Source organism: Egretta garzetta, unplaced genomic scaffold, assembly GCF_000687185.1.
Source record: "Egretta garzetta isolate BGI_Z169 unplaced genomic scaffold, ASM68718v1 scaffold56, whole genome shotgun sequence".
NCBI classification, from domain to species: domain Eukaryota; kingdom Metazoa; phylum Chordata; class Aves; order Pelecaniformes; family Ardeidae; genus Egretta; species Egretta garzetta.
Window position 1 is genome coordinate 13,501,283 of NW_009260182.1, and position 11,404 is coordinate 13,512,686.

Sequence of the window (11,404 nt, forward strand, 5' to 3'; positions counted from 1 at the left end):
TGTCGGGGGAAGGGAAAGACAGAGCCGAGGGAGCTGTGTGTACTACAGACTTGAGGGTGATTCCTGTCCTTCTGTAGGGCAGAAGGATGGAGACTTTCTTGGTCTCTCAAAACAGGGGGATCTGACGAGAACAGGGAAGACCCTGTCATGGGTTGCCCCATCCTTGCCCATGGCCCTGCAGAACCAGAGGGGAAAACACAGCAAAGGGGGCTGCAGGGAGGTGAGGTGACCCTGCTAACCCAAGGCTGGACCTGGATCTCTCATGCGAGGCCAAGAGTAGGAAGGGATTTACCAGCACCAGGATGTCTTGGCTCTGGGCCTTGCTCATGTTGTTCCCATGGTCTGGGTCACCTTCCCGGCGTCTTTTCTTGCGTTTCCGTTTCTCCAGTTCTGCTTGGGCCTTCCTCACTGCAGTCTTCATGTTCTTCTCCAAAACAGCGTAAATAGCCTGCGTCTTGTCTTTGTCTTTCAATTCCCAGATATCCTCTATCTCCAAGGGCTTGCGATAGCCCTTGAAAACCATGCTGTGGGGCAGAGAAACCTTCCATCAGCGAGTCTCCCACACTACACCCGAAGGAGAGTCCTTGCTGCAAAAGCAGAGCCTTCACACCCAGCCTGGCCCTGAGCTCAGGCTGCACAGACTGCACTGAATGTGGTGCCTCTCACAACTACCTCCAAGAAGCCTGTGCTCCAGGCTCCCCAAAACAGCACCGGCCCAGCCCTAAAGCACCCCCGCACTCCACCAGCCCAACCTCTGGCGGAGCCCTGCTCACCTGGTGTACCATTCAAAGGTGATGGAGCTCAGGAAGGAGGCTGTCACCTCTGGGTTCTAGGGTACAAAGCAAAGTGGGTATCAAGAGATTGTTGATGCTGAGGGGAGGTGTTGACAAGAGTTGACTCAGCACCCCCAGCCATTAAGGAACCCCAGGGGTTTCAAACTGTGCCAGCTCCAGCCCCAGGAACCCCATCTCACAGCCAGAAGCAGCCCACCTTGGACATGCAGATGCTCCAGGCTGCAGGCTCCAGCTCTCGCTGTGCCCACTGCTAAAGCCCTCAGGTCTTCCCTCCCATGGGAGCCAGGAGCAGTGTCTGCATGGACCCCACCCTGCCCCACGCAATGGCAGCCGGGATGTGGTGCCCCGAGCCCAAATCCCTCTCCTGCATGGACCACGCACCTTCTTCCCAATTTCCTTTGTTTCTGGGGCAACATCCGAGAAGCCCGAGACAAGGAAGAGCAGCAGCTGGAGCCCATAGGAGATGAAGAAAAGGACAAACTGTGGCATGTCGGAGATTGGTGCCTGCAGGAATGGAGAGTCCAGGGTGACTGTTGGGGCTTGTCTCAAGGCCACCTGGCACTTGACAAGATCAGAGACAAGATCCATCCCCAGGACAGTGAACATGGCTGAGCCCAACAGGGCAGTGCAAAACTCGCTCTGGGTCCTGGCTCAGCTTCCCTTCACTGCCCTTCCCAGCTTCTCCCTGACCTCCTCCCATAAGCCCATAAGGGGAGAAATTGGTGCTGGAGAGCTTATGCCTCCCCAAGGAGAGAGGATGAATTCAAAGAGCCATTCCTTCTCAGGTCTCTTCCGGTTCTCCAAGGTCCTGCGACCTTGTGCTGCGACCACAGGGATACCACTGAGAGCTTGTCAAGAGATGAAGCCTGAAGGGACCTTCTCTGGTGACAGAACAAGACCATAGGGAAGCACAGAGCTTCCTGATAAACCCAACCTGCAGGGCCCTCCGGAGGAGTGACTGGAATGGCAATATCCCAAACAGCAGGGACAGTGTCCAGAAGCAGAAAAGTATTCCCGAGTCTCTGCACAAGCAGAAGCGTCGTGCATCATGGATCAGCAGGACCAAGAGCTGGGGGAAAGAAAACCAGTCAGAGGTTCAGGTAGTGCTGCAGGACTAGGCCTGGGCTCTAAATGTGCCTTTGGAGCATGTATTCTGGGATGCCAGCACATGTGACCTGCTGGGATTCTCTGCCTTGAAGACACCGAGCTCCCAGTGCCTGAGGTCGCTGCCAACCCTACATAAGCTTCAGAGTTAATTGCACAGGGCAAAGGTTTATTTCAGAAAGATGTAAGATCAGGCTCCTCATAGGAAAAGCAAGGTCTGAAGACACCCTGACATTACAGCAGGGTGCCATTTCTTTTTTTTAGCTGTTCTCACCCCAGATTCTCAGATACGCCCAGCTGTGAGGAGTCACAGCCTGTCTCCTGTATATTGCCTCCAGACCTGGAACTAAAGCCAGATCAGAGACCCAGCAGTGCAGCCTCTCTGGGCAGTGCCCTTGGCTTATAATCTCACGTGAACTCTGCACGTGAAACTAAATGAAAAGACAAAATATGAAGGATAGCAAATTGGGGTGTTACTTTTGGTTTTAAGTGTAAGTCCTGAGCCTTATGGCTTTGTTAAGACTGTTAGAACCAACAGCCCGTGTCTCATACAAGATATCTGCAACTTCCGTGCACATACTCCATCAAGCTACTAGCTTGTCCTCAGCCTTCTCCTCTGCCTGCGTATCCTGCGGCAATTCTCGACTCTCTCACAAAACTGAGCCAAAACCCATGGGAAGCTGTGAAACACGAGAGCAGCAAGCCATGGTCTGATGTTCACGCTGTGCAATCAGTCCTGTGAAACCCACACTGCTGCTACTAAGGCTTCTGCCAGAAAGCTCGGCTATGCTCACAGGCATAGTACCTATCCCAGTTTTTAGGATAAAAGGAGGGAACACTGTAGTACCAGACACCTGCCCTCAACATATCGCCCCTGTGCACCACCCACACACGTTCAGGGCTAGTCCCTACCCATCCTTCAGGCTATGCTTCCCTCGTGGACATGGCTTCCAGCTGATCTCTGTGCTATGGGACGTTTTCCGCTGCTTGGCCCCACGGTCTCACACCCTGTCTCTTCGGTGACACACAGCACATTTACCAGCTGATCCCTTACCCAGGTGGCGATGAACAGGCTGGGGTTTGTGTACCGGACAGCTGGCAGGGGGTCCTGCTCTGTGTCCTCTGCAAATGCCAGGGCCAACTCTGCCACTGCTGTCAGCATCAGCAAGGCAGCCAGCACCTGCGGGGAGAGGGAAGCAGCCGTGAGGAGAGAGCCAGCCCATCGTGGGCACTGGGAACCAGTGAGAGACAACACCGTTGGGCATAAAAGCGCCATGTGCCATACACAGTTACACCCTTTCCAACCAAAACCTGGTCTGGAAGAGCTTTCTAGTGCCCAGTGAAACTGCAGGACTTCCACGGGAACACTGCCATCATTTTAAGCTTGGAGAGTAACACCCACAAGGTAAGAGGCCCCAGTACACACCTCTGCCCTCCCTCCCAGTGCATCCCAGCCCTGTTATCCCCCCTGTCCCAGGTATGCCTCATCCTGAGGCCCCCCTTTAAGTTTCTGTCCCAGATGGTGCTCTAGCCAATTGCTCCTTCTCTCCTACACTTCGCATCTCTCCATCCCACACATGACTCCAGCACGGAGGCTTTCCACTCACCACCCCTCCATCCCAGCCTGCCCCTTGTGCCCTCCCAGCCCCACTCTACCTGCTTGATGATGTAAAGTTTGGTCACAGATGATTTCTTGGCTCTGGATTTACACAAGGGCAGGAGCTGCCATGGAGCCAAAATCCAGAAGAAGCCAAGGGGGACCCAGACCAGCACGGTCTGCTGGAAGCACACGGGCAGGTCAGCATCCGGACGAGCAAGGTAGGAGGCATTCTGGGAGGCAGCAAGGACAGACAGCCAAGTCACTTGGGATGGCTGGACCCTCACCTGGCTCACAGCACAAGAGCCAGCACTCCTATAGCTCCTGTCCACCCTGCTCCACCCCATCGCACCCCCCTCCTCAACACCACCTTCCCGGCTGAGCATTTCAGCACTCAGCCAAGGTCCCAGGTGATGTCCCCCTACCATCTATCTGCCTGAACCTGGGAGCGCCTCCCCCACAACCACCCCTCGCTGGACCCAAATCATTCCCTGAGAGGTCCGTGCAGGGCATCCTGTGTTCCTGTGCGGGGCTCAAGCAGGACAGGGCTCCCTCAGGGAACTGTCATTTGCATCGTTGCCTCATGGATACCATGCAGGCAGTGCACTGTGCTCAGTGCCACGAACCTCTGCCGACCAAGGGCACTTAGGTCCCACTGGCTGAACAAGCTCTGAGCCTTGGGATCTCCTGCTCTCCCCTTCCACTGGGCGTCCTACCCAAGGATGGGCAGTGGGGGTGATGCAGCCACTCACCCAAAAGATGGAGCCACAGAATTCCTCCAGGACTGCTGACATGGCTCAGGGGATAAGAGAGGGCAGCTCCTTCCCCTTGCTCTGCCTGGCTGTGAGAGTCCTGGGTTGGATGCTTGGGACAAAATTCCCCACACACACTCAAGTGGTGTTGGGACAAATCCCTGATGACACACAGTTAATTGTTAACTTGATGCTATTGCACCACAGACCAAAGCAGTGATCAAAAGGGCTTTGGAAACTGCATGGGCTCTGGGGAAGGGAGGAGAGGAAGACCCAAGAAAGAGATCAAAGGGGAGATGGAGGGAAGCCACTGTCACAGAGTCACTGCAGGACACCACAGCCACTGCGCAGAAACCACAGCCTTCATCAGTGCGCTCCAACAAAGACAAGCTCGTATGGACCCACCAAAGACACTGCTTTGGTGTAACAGACCTCTCCTGCCAGAACAAGCCTGCTGTACACTGCCAAAAAGTCCAGCAAAGGCTGTTCCCTCAGGATCCAAAGACAACAGTACTCTTTTCTTTCATGTGCCACCCAGCAAGAAGGCCCAGGACATCAGCTCCAGGCCTGTGAACTTGCAGCATGCGGCAACTGACCTGACCGCGTGCTGCAGTGGTCTTTATGAGTCCCAGGATCTGGGTTCCTTTTACCAACTTTGTCTGGCCTGCAGAGCCTGGAGACTTCCCCGGCTCTTCCTTTTGCTTCTCACTTCCCCACATCTCTGTCTTACCCGCATGTTAGGCTGACTGCAAAACCCAAATGAGCATTCATTCTAAGGCAACCCCAACAACTGAGACAGCCAGAGGACCATTCCTAAATCATCACCCTGCTGCTTAGAAAGGTGGAGGTGTGGGGGCAGGTGGGGGTGGTGTTACTGGCTGGAACTGAATTTGCTTTATCACGCATGCTCTTGGGAAGCAGTAGGCAAAAGGGGACGGCAGGGTGACTGCAAGGATTCTGCTGTCTCATTGTTCATGGAGTTAGTACATCACTCAGAAATCAAGGGTGATACTATGAGTAATTGCTCTGCAACAACCCCCTTACCATCCATACCAGAGAAAGGTTCAATGTCCAACTCATTGGTTAATTATTATTGGCTTGTCTGATTAAATCCACTTGTTTTTGTAAATAAAGCTACCCCTAGGGCTAGGTCCTCCAGGCCAGAACCAACACATGGCTGCTGAGAGCAGCAACCCAAGGCAATGGGTAAGAAGTAAGTGAAGGGAGCAGTCACTCCCTCAGCCCTTCTCCATCCAGAGTGCTGCCATGATTCTTTTTTCTGCTCGCTGGCACAGGCGTCCTCTGGCCTTGCTCATACCCACCTGGAGCGCCGCTGCCAAGGGGACCACTCGCTCACAACACCTCCCTATTTTAATGCTTGTCTGTTTTCAGTTCCTGTCACAGCCCATGCTCACCCCGTCTCTGATCTCTCATTCAGCACTGCAGTGCTTTGCTCAGCACAGGACACCAGCTATCTTCAGTCTTCAAAGCAAGCACACCCCCACTTTCTCTACCCTCCTACCTGGGACATGCTCCTCCTAAACCCACAAAGCCACCTCACTGCCCTTCAGCTCCCTCCTTCGCTACAGTACCCAGAAAATGTTCACTGGGAACCAGCTAATCAAGGTGGTAAGACCTCTTTGGCCAACAATACCACAGTTTCCCCTGTGCTCCCCTGCCTTTACCCACCTGTTGTCCACCATCTTATACCTTAAGTTTTCAAAAGTAGGCATTGCTTCACGCCTGTCTCACACAGGGTCTGGTCCAGGACACAGGCTTCTGCAAGGCAATCTACAAATCAGTCCAGCCCTGTGTTTCTGAAGGGTTTGTTTCTCTGCTTTGTTATGCTGTAACCCCATGTGAGTTCAAAACCCTTTTTTCCTTGCCCTTTTTTTTTTTTTTTTTAAACTGTACACAAAAGGAAAGAACCAAACTCTGTGTTTATGATGCGGGGGGGAAAGGGGGTGGTGTGGTGGTGTCAGCAGAATATTCATGTTAATTGAGCTACCGGTATCTTAATCATCACCATGACTTACGAAATCTCACAATGAACTCTCAAATCGGGTGTTCTGAACTATATTGACTATAACCACAAATTTAGTCATTTCTTCTGAGATAGGATCCTTCCTGCTGCCTGCACATCTGTCAGTGCTGAAGTGGGCTCTGACACCAGCACCAAGCAGCCATGCCCTCCCCAGCTCCTGCATTGATAACTGCCACGCACGTTCCCGAGGTGTGTTTTGGGAGACAGCGATACCTCTGATGGATCCATGTGAAAAGGTAGATGCACCCATGAGCTGAAGGTACGTCGTTAGTCTTGATTATACGTTTTCAATGACTCGATTCTGTTTAAGGTGACAAAAAGTGCTGCCACCTTGTCAAACATTCCACTTTCCTGTCCATCCTCACAGGCTGTAGGCTATTGCCGAGATGGGCAGACAAATCTGAACCCTGTTTTTTGCTTTGCAAGGAGGTCCACTGTCTCTGCTGTCAGCAGGATTCTCTTCAGCTTTGCGGATCTTTTAGAGAAGAACAAGGAGCAAGAATATATGTGCTCTGTTTCTGGGTCTCTGCTCTTTTAATGGATCACTCTGATGCCATTCAGATTTTTCATCGGGTATTTTGCAGCGTAACTGAAGGAGTCTAAGGCTTCAATTTCTGACTAGGCAGCAATAACCTAACAGGCACATTCCCCCAGGCACTGTCTGGAGAACAAGCAGTTTGTGCTTTATGTTGGGAAAAGGACCTGGAAACTCCCCAAGAAAAAGCACCTTTTCCTCCCAAGGAATCTCATCATATGCTCACCCCACCTCAAGCATTCACAGACCACAGCCCAGGATACCTCACAACTACCTCACCTAATCAGTCAGGTCGTTAGAAGCTCCTTCCCATTAGAACTTAATGTGTTCATCACCTCTGCGTATCAATATGCTTCGCTCTACCCAGCAGCTGCTGTGTTGCTAATCCCCAACTACCCTACTGGCCTCGTTTTCCAGCTGTGGCTATGATGTTTCCCTACTTGGCATTCTAGACACGACTATTCTCCTCTGGTGCAGCAGGGGCCTGATTAATTCAGGCTATGCAACACAGACCACAGTCTTACCTGTAAAATATAATTAAATTTAAACAAAGCACAGTAAGAGGGGGGCAGCTGCAGTGTTTATTTGACAATCACATGCAGTGCTACACAATTCAGTCCCCCTACTTGCTCAGCTCCCTTCCTCCCAAATACTGCCGAACAGCTTGTTGCTGCAACATCTGGGAACGAGTCCTTTTATTTAAAATGGCCAACGTTAAGTTTCCAGGCCAGGGACTGGTCATTCAGGGGAAGCCAAGGGAAGAGACGTCAGGCTTCATCACCTAATTCACATCCTCTGCAGCCCGAGGACGGAAGCAGTACCCATCTGTCCATGTGGAAGACCCCAGAGCCTCAGCGCTCTTGTCCCAGCACGGTGCCTTCCACTACAGAATGTTCTTTGCGATCGCGTTCAGGGTCCTCACTTTGGCCACATCTGCCACCTTTATGGAGTATTCAGGGGCGGAGAAGGATGCTCCCATGGCAACGTTCGGATTTCTGTCAGGAAAACCACTGGTTACTATCTGCAGGTGATACAGACAAGTAAGACACGCTAAGAAAAACCCACTAGTCCCAGCTGTGGTCAGAGAACCTGCTGGCACCACCCAAACCAAATATGAGACAGTAATAGAAAGAAGAGTAATCCAAAGGCAAGAAACAACAGCATCAACAGAAACCCAGTGGACAAACGTAAGCCATTCCTCATTCATTCCTCAGAGGCACATCCCGCTGGTCTCCCAAATCCTAACCACACCTGTGTTAAAGGTCTAAAGTAACTACACCAGGACATGCCTTCCCAAGTGCCACAGAAGCGCATTCACAAGCCTGAGGTCAGCAGTAGCGGAAGAAATGCCCCTAGGATCTGGTTCTGCATGGAGCTCATGTCCAGATGATAAGCACCACTGGATTCATACACTGCAGAATACAGAGCCAGGCATCAAGATCCCAAGCACAAGAGCGCAATTAGCACCCAGAAAGCCATTTGAAATCTATGCCTGTTCTACAAACTCATGTTCACATTAACCCAGCTTTTCCCTCGTACAGTTTTGCTAAAAAATAAATAATCAGTTACCTGAACTTCATCCCTGAGTCCCGGGCTGATCGAGCAGAGCAGTGAAACTCAGAAGCAGTGGAGCCTTCCAGAATCCTCTGCAGGTTGCGCTCTGTGATGCCACCCCCTGGTGGGAAGAATCCCGGTGTCACACACAGTGCAGACGGCACTATCCCAGACCTGACATCACCCAGGGACCTAACCCCTAGGGACAAGCACCATCTATACTGAAGGGAAAAGACAGCCCTTGGTACAACAGAGACCCAGGCACGTGAAAAGAGATGGGAGAAGCCTTGGCTCATGTTCTTCCACAGATCTAGAGCTGTCCCCAAATCCTCCAGTGAGCAGCAGCTGCAGGGCTCTGCCATCCCTAGCTGGCTGCGTGGCCTTTACTCGCACCAGAGCAGGAGCTCCTCCTCCTGGGGACCTGGCTCAGAAAGCCAGATCAGACAGTGCATCCCAGGGCAAGAGCCTAGGAAACAGGGGCACTAGGAACTACAGGACCTGTTACAGATGACAAAAAAACATTACCTGGCACCACCACAATTCTGCCCTTTGCCTGAAAGAAGAATAACACATTAGTGATATTGCTCAGCGCTACATCCACACGTGCATTTATGAGGCAGCAAAGAAACCTTACGTGCATTTTCCTGACAGCAACTGTGAGACCCCAGCAGGGACCTCATTTTGCTGTTCACATGGGCTAATCACATCAGCTGCTGAAACCAACTCTTACCGCCCCTCCTCCCAGCTTGCATGCAAGAACAACCCAACAAGTCTCTGCCGTGGCAGACTTCAGGGTCCAGCCCACGTGGACTTGGGAAAGCAGATTAAGGCCAAGCCAGACAAGAAGGGCAAGTGCTCCTTGACAGAAGTTCCCTTACAGAGGTGAGGGCTACCATAAGGAGCTGCCTCCAGGCAATGCCCAGGAAGCAGCCACGGTAACACAGGGGGGAGCACAGAGAACACTTACCTGTTCTGCAAGTCTCTTAATTAAAGACAATCCTTCCAGCGCTGAGCTGTCACAGCCACTCGTCAATACCCGCTCAAACCCCAGAGAAATCAGGGTCTCCAATGCCACCAGAGGGTCGTGCACCATGTCAAAGGCTGAGACACCAACACAACAGCTCAGAAATCACTCGGCTCATTATGCTCAAGCCCTGTCCACCAGCCAGCTCAGGAGCCCAGGAAACAATAGGAAGGGCCCTTCTCACAGCTCCCGACTACAATGTCCCCCTTGCAGCAGTGGCAGGGCCACCATGCTCAGCTCCTTGGACATCTCCTCTCCACACAGGGGAGTGACATGCTCCCCAAGCCTGGACCTTTCCCCTCCCAGGATAGCAGCCCAGCCAGAGCCTGCTCTTGTACAGCATACAGAGCTTTCCTCCCCTCCACAGGACCAAAGTATATTAAAAGCTCAGCTCCCTCCCAGCCCCACCTTCCCCTGGCAGCAGGCTCCCTGCCAGGGCCACCATCCCAGGTGACTCACCTCGGTGAAATGTGACTGGCAGGGGACGGCACACAGCTGCAATAAGAAGACATATGGTCAGTCAGGGCTGGCACCTAGAGTCCCTTGTGCTAGAATCAGAAAAGCACAGGAAATGAAAGAGGGCAAAGGCTTCTCATCAGGCCATTCCTGGGCAGCTCAGAAGACTCCCAGCACTTGCTGGAAACAACATAGTTGTTCCTCTTTAGCCAGGCTCTTTGGTGGGGAAGAGTTCTTCTACCCTCTGAGCAGTTTTTATGAGTAACACCAACACCCCCATTTCATCTGGATCATGCAGAACCCTCATTCCCACCAGAGGTGTCTTTCTCTGCAGGAAGGAAGTGGGAAAGTTGTCTCATCTACCTGGGGAAGGGCTCTTTGAAAGCAGGAGAGCTGATTCTTGCGATTTCTTTCACCACCTACAATTTCTGCTCTATCTCAGACCACAACAAACTTCACCAGCGGGGCTCTATTTACTGCACAAAGGTTATTTATTTCTATTAAAAGAAATCCAACTGCCTCCTGCCCTGGAAACGCTGGTGCCAGCAGAGCACCTCATTGCGCTAGTGGAGGCAAATCCTGGCAAGACCCCTCTCTTTCACTGCACTCCCTACAGCACATTCACCTTCATACAAGAACCTCAGCACCACATCACAAGGGAAAGGCTCAGCCCTCTTTAGCTTTGGCTGTAGCTCACAGAAAAGATGTGGAAGCAAATTCTCTTTTTCTCTGTGCATTAGGGGTCTGGCCTAACAACTTCCCACTGCAGCTTCAGTAGTTGTTTATATGTTTCTCTCTCTCTCTCATTATCTTTCTCACTGGGTGCATTGGAGGAAAAAATGAGGAGCTGCCCCCTACCCATAAAGCCAAAGTCCAGGAGACATCTGCAGCAGGGATGTAAGGAAAAGGGCAAAGAAAATTACGAAGGGAGAGAATCCAACAGTTTAATCCTCCGATGCCCCCAAAGCAGCTCGCCTAAGCCTCTCTCCTTTGACCTTGCCATGATGTCCCAGGTGGCCTCAAACTCTGTGAACTGCTTGGGGCAGTGGTTCTTGATCTGCAAAGCTTCTGACCTCATCACTGTCTCACAGGTGCAACAATACATGAAACGGGAGAAGGCAGAGAGAGACGGTGAGACCATAGACAAGGCGTGCAGACCAAAGCACCCCCAGTTCTTTCCACAGGATCGGACAAAGCAACGTTGAACTCCCGCCCCCCGTGGCAGCGCAGACATGGCACAGAGCTCAGCGCGGCGTTTCTGCCTGCAGGCTCCCTTACCCAGCAACGCCGTGCAGAGCTCGGTATCGATGCGCCCGTCCTCGGTGAGGGCCCCGAACACCAGCCCATCGGCCCCGTGCAGCTTGGCGAGGCGGATATCGGCCTTCATCACCTCCACCTCCCGGTCCGAGTAGAGGAAATCGCCGCCGCGGGGTCGGATCATGACGAACACCGGGACCCTCACACACTGCTCCACCACCTGCAGGAGGCCTGGGGCGGGAGGGGGCCAGGCAGCTCAGCACCGGGGGAGGCCGGCCGAGGCCGTG

The 11,404-nt window shown here is 52.6% G+C and overlaps 2 protein-coding genes across 2 annotated transcripts in view; both read right to left on the reverse strand.

Annotated features, from left to right (window-relative positions):
- ABCC2 (ATP binding cassette subfamily C member 2) overlaps positions 1-3,942 on the reverse strand; it is an 18,079-nt gene extending 14,137 nt beyond the window's left edge. The window contains 6 exon segments of the mRNA XM_035897356.1: positions 293-524; positions 774-829; positions 1,176-1,298; positions 1,729-1,863; positions 2,953-3,078; positions 3,555-3,942. Coding sequence (XP_035753249.1) covers positions 293-524; positions 774-829; positions 1,176-1,298; positions 1,729-1,863; positions 2,953-3,078; positions 3,555-3,923 — 1,041 coding nt within the window. The 5' untranslated portion in view covers positions 3,924-3,942.
- A 3,382-nt stretch (positions 3,943-7,324) lies between these two features.
- On the reverse strand, positions 7,325-11,381 carry CUTC (cutC copper transporter). The gene is made up of 6 exons (XM_035897376.1): positions 11,139-11,381; positions 9,864-9,899; positions 9,348-9,481; positions 8,906-8,933; positions 8,396-8,501; positions 7,325-7,821 (listed from the first exon to the last, which is right to left on the reverse strand). The coding sequence occupies exons 1-6, from the start codon at positions 11,299-11,301 to the stop codon at positions 7,710-7,712; spliced, it is 579 nt and encodes a 192-aa protein (XP_035753269.1). The 5' UTR covers positions 11,302-11,381; the 3' UTR covers positions 7,325-7,709.
- Positions 11,382-11,404: the final 23 nt, after the last annotated feature.